Source organism: Bidens hawaiensis, unplaced genomic scaffold, assembly GCF_021521415.1.
Source record: "Bidens hawaiensis isolate Kalapana, Puna unplaced genomic scaffold, B.hawaiensis_p1.1 tig00014849_1, whole genome shotgun sequence".
Classification (NCBI taxonomy): domain Eukaryota; kingdom Viridiplantae; phylum Streptophyta; class Magnoliopsida; order Asterales; family Asteraceae; genus Bidens; species Bidens hawaiensis.
In genome coordinates, this window is record NW_027492314.1 from 371,045 (window position 1) to 374,755 (window position 3,711).

Sequence of the window (3,711 nt, forward strand, 5' to 3'; positions counted from 1 at the left end):
CAGGAATTTAGGATATCCACCTAGCGAGGTACTTTACTTTCATTTTAGAGAACCAAATATGTGTATGGATTGGGGTATACGTCCATTGTGTGACAATCTCGATTTTAAGAAAATATTTGATATTGTAAGAGGTGGAATTAAGGTGGTTGAGATATATGTTGAACATGGGCATTCACGTGTGATAAACAATGTATTGTCCTTTTCATGTTTTGACTTTGCAAATGAAAACGGGCATGAGGTTGATGTTGATATAGAATACACATCAAATAGGTTAAATTAGGAAGATGATAATGAAACTAATTCACATGATTCAGATTCATCTGAAACAGAGGATGATACAGATTATGTTGTTGAAGAAAATGGTTCTGACTATTTGGAAGATGTAGAAGTGGACATGAGTGTCTTCAAATATAATGTTGATGTCGATATGGTTGAAGTTTATAATGCCACAGATAATGCTCTGGATGATTATGAAGGTGATGAACAGGAGAAGAGTATTGAAGTTGACCATGTGTATAGTGATGAAGATAACTCCACTGTGTTGAATATCGTGAAACAGAGGATAAGAAGGAAAGCAATTTGTCCTGGGCCTAGGAGTGATGTATGCCCATTCTATGTCGGTCAGTTAATTGAAGATAAGGATACGTTGAATGAAATGGTTAAAGCATATGCGGTGGCATCAAGAAGAGATCTTTTCATTTAGAAAAATGACAATATAAGGTATAGAGTTGTGTGCTTGGGTAAGAATCCTACTTTGATTAGTGGTGAGGGTTCAAACTTGCCAACTAGGGAAAACCTTAAGGCTCAAAAGTGTAAAAAAAACATTAAACCCACTTGCCCTTGGGTAATTCAAATCTCAAGACCATCCATTTCAGATCAGTGGTGTGTGAAGACAATCTCCCACCAACATCAATGTCTCCAAACTAGGGTTGTTAGTTTATACACTATGGGCACTATAGCTAGGGAGATGGAGTCAGAAATTGAAACCAATCCTACAATCCCAGTGAAATCACTTAAAGATAAAATCCAGAAAAAGTACCAGATCCACGTTTTGGAAATAAAAGTGAGAAGAGCAAAGAAGTTTGCTAATGATAAAAAGGATGGTGATTTTATTCAACAGTACAGTATGCTAAGAGCCTACCTTGAACAACTGGTAAAAGCCAACCCTGGTAGCCATGTCAAAGTAGATGTTGAACCATGCCATGACCCTAACAGTCCTACTAGGCAATTCAGGAGAGTTTATATATGTTATGATGCTACAAAGAGAGGTTTTCAAATGTTGGGAAGAGAAATTTTAGGGCTAGATGGGTGTTTTATGAAAGGTCCATTTCTAGGTCAAATCTTGACTTCAGTAAGTATTGACGCTAACAAGTGTATTTATCCGGTTGCTTTTGCACTCGTGGAAAGTGAAACTATGTACTCATTGTCACGCCCCGACTAGCACAATGCGGAAGCGTAAAACGGGAATGTAACAGACACCTCTGGTATCAACACATTGTTTATAAAGAAACATTACAAACTAATTTACAATATATTACATTTCTTTGTTCTGTCATTGTTTTACAGTCTAGGTGGTACAAACAAAGCTAGTTCGTTAACTAAACGTTCTTACTACTAACACCCTTGCTTATATTCACATAGCATCGACCACACACTTCAGGCAAGTAACAGATCACCAAATTACTCCGATTTAGGTACACCTGAAAAGCAGTTTAAAACGGGTCAACTACTAGAGTTGGTGAGTTTCATGAGTTTCAAGAAAACAGTAATGAGTATTCACAAGTTAACACTTGTAATTATGAAATAAGTATGTATGTATGTAAATGATGTAATTATGCTAAGCTACAGTGAAGCCTTGACTGTATGTGCTGCGTGCATCCATTTCCTACGCTCAATCAACCACTGTGGCTCCCCTTCCGCCCACAACATGCCCCGGTAGCTATGTCTAACACTACATAGCCTGTTTGTATAAATATGGTCATGTGCAAACGGCGCTATGTGACACGGCAACCAGGCCGATTCCGTTTGGGTTTGTCAAACCAATAGTACTATTCACAAGCCACCGGCTCGAAGTTAATCACTGTGATCGTGGGGACTTTCGTATGTTAGCACTTAGATAATTCACATCAATACATGTTTCAGGTATGTATTTGTAATCAAACATGCTTTTCACCCCAAAAGTTCGTAAAACTGTTTAAAGAGTGGGGTCATGAGACTCACGGTTTAGTAGATATTCAGTACTGTATCAGCTCGTGATTTGTTCGGTCCGCTATCAGTAGTTCCTATAATCAATATTATAATAATATTAATATTTTAATATTATTATAATCTCAATACTAAACTGGGCTGTATAACTAGAAAGTGGCAATAGGCTTAGGTTGTGATGTTGTTCAATGTCTAATACTTAAAACCGAACTTGGCTCAGACTCCTGTTTTCCCAGCTGGGCCAAGTTGCTCGTTTACGCGTTCAGAAAACAGTTATGGGAAAATAAGCTTGGGTAAATGTATTGGTTAACAAAATGATTAAGTTATAAAGAAGGATCACCTATTAGGGTCCCGGATTAGCCACGGGGCCCGTTTCCGTTTATTCAGTTTGATTTGAGAAGAAAAACGCACAATCCACCCGGATTGTCTAGGTTTCTCATAGAAAAGTTCATTTTCACTTAATTAGTCCAAACATATGATTTTTGATCACTCTTGGTGTTTTGATTTTCCCGCAGGTTCACTAGTCGCGAACTTGCCGGTTGTTATAAAAACTGAATTTGTTTAATATTCAAATTAGCATAATTAATTAGCCGTTAAACATTAAATTATGAAAATTTAACCACTTATCAATTAAAATATGTATATTTTTATAAAAATATTTCTGGAATTTATTTACTGATTTATTAATTTATAAAAATTCATTTTATCAGCTATTTTTCGCCTGAAAATCGTCCGTTTACCCCAAACAATTTCCAAAAATTCACCAAAAATTCCTGAATGCTCAAATCATGTCCCAAAACAACCTGTATCAATTCCAGAATGTAAAAAGCTCGTGCAATATTCTTTTCGGCCCAAATTCGGCTTTAAAATTGCAAATAAACAAAACACCTTTAAACTTCTCCAAATGATCCCAAAATTCATATGTGATCAAAATACATCAAATCTGAGTTCCCAGAAAATTTTCATAATTTTTGAAGTATTTTAGCTATTTTTCCCAAATAAAGATCCCAATTCGGTAATAAATTCGCCAAATATTCTCAGATGGTCGAAAAATTACCAAATTTAAACAGGGACTTATTGACATGGTCCCTGATGTCCCTGAAAAATTTCAAGTCCTAAAAATATGCACATCACAACTTTAACCTAAGTAGCCCGTAAGCGAGTGTTTCGGCATTACCTTGGCAGGTTTGGCTCGTTTCTGACTTTTTAATCAAGTTTTTAGGTTCTTGTGCTTCTAAGAAGGCTAGGTACAAGTCCTATATCACAAACCAAACAATATTTCATCAACATAACAGCCCTTAACTTAGGGTTTCGGCTAGTGCACAAAAACGAACTTTTGAACCGTAGAAACGTCGTTTCAACCCTTTAATCCGTGTTTGTGGCCAAAAAAACTATCAAAACAGGTTCCTTACCATGTGTATGATCAAAACATGTTTATGGACCATTTTTAGGATTTTTACACGGTTAGGAATGATTTTTAGTAACCAAGACATGTTTTTATGGTAT

The 3,711-nt window shown here is 36.2% G+C and overlaps 1 protein-coding gene across 1 annotated transcript; it reads left to right on the forward strand.

Annotated features, from left to right (window-relative positions):
• The first annotated feature begins 946 nt into the window (after positions 1–946).
• On the forward strand, positions 947–1,441 carry LOC143547893 (uncharacterized). The gene has a single exon (XM_077039198.1). It carries the CDS (start codon positions 947–949, stop codon positions 1,439–1,441), a length of 495 nt encoding a protein of 164 aa, XP_076895313.1.
• Positions 1,442–3,711: the final 2,270 nt, after the last annotated feature.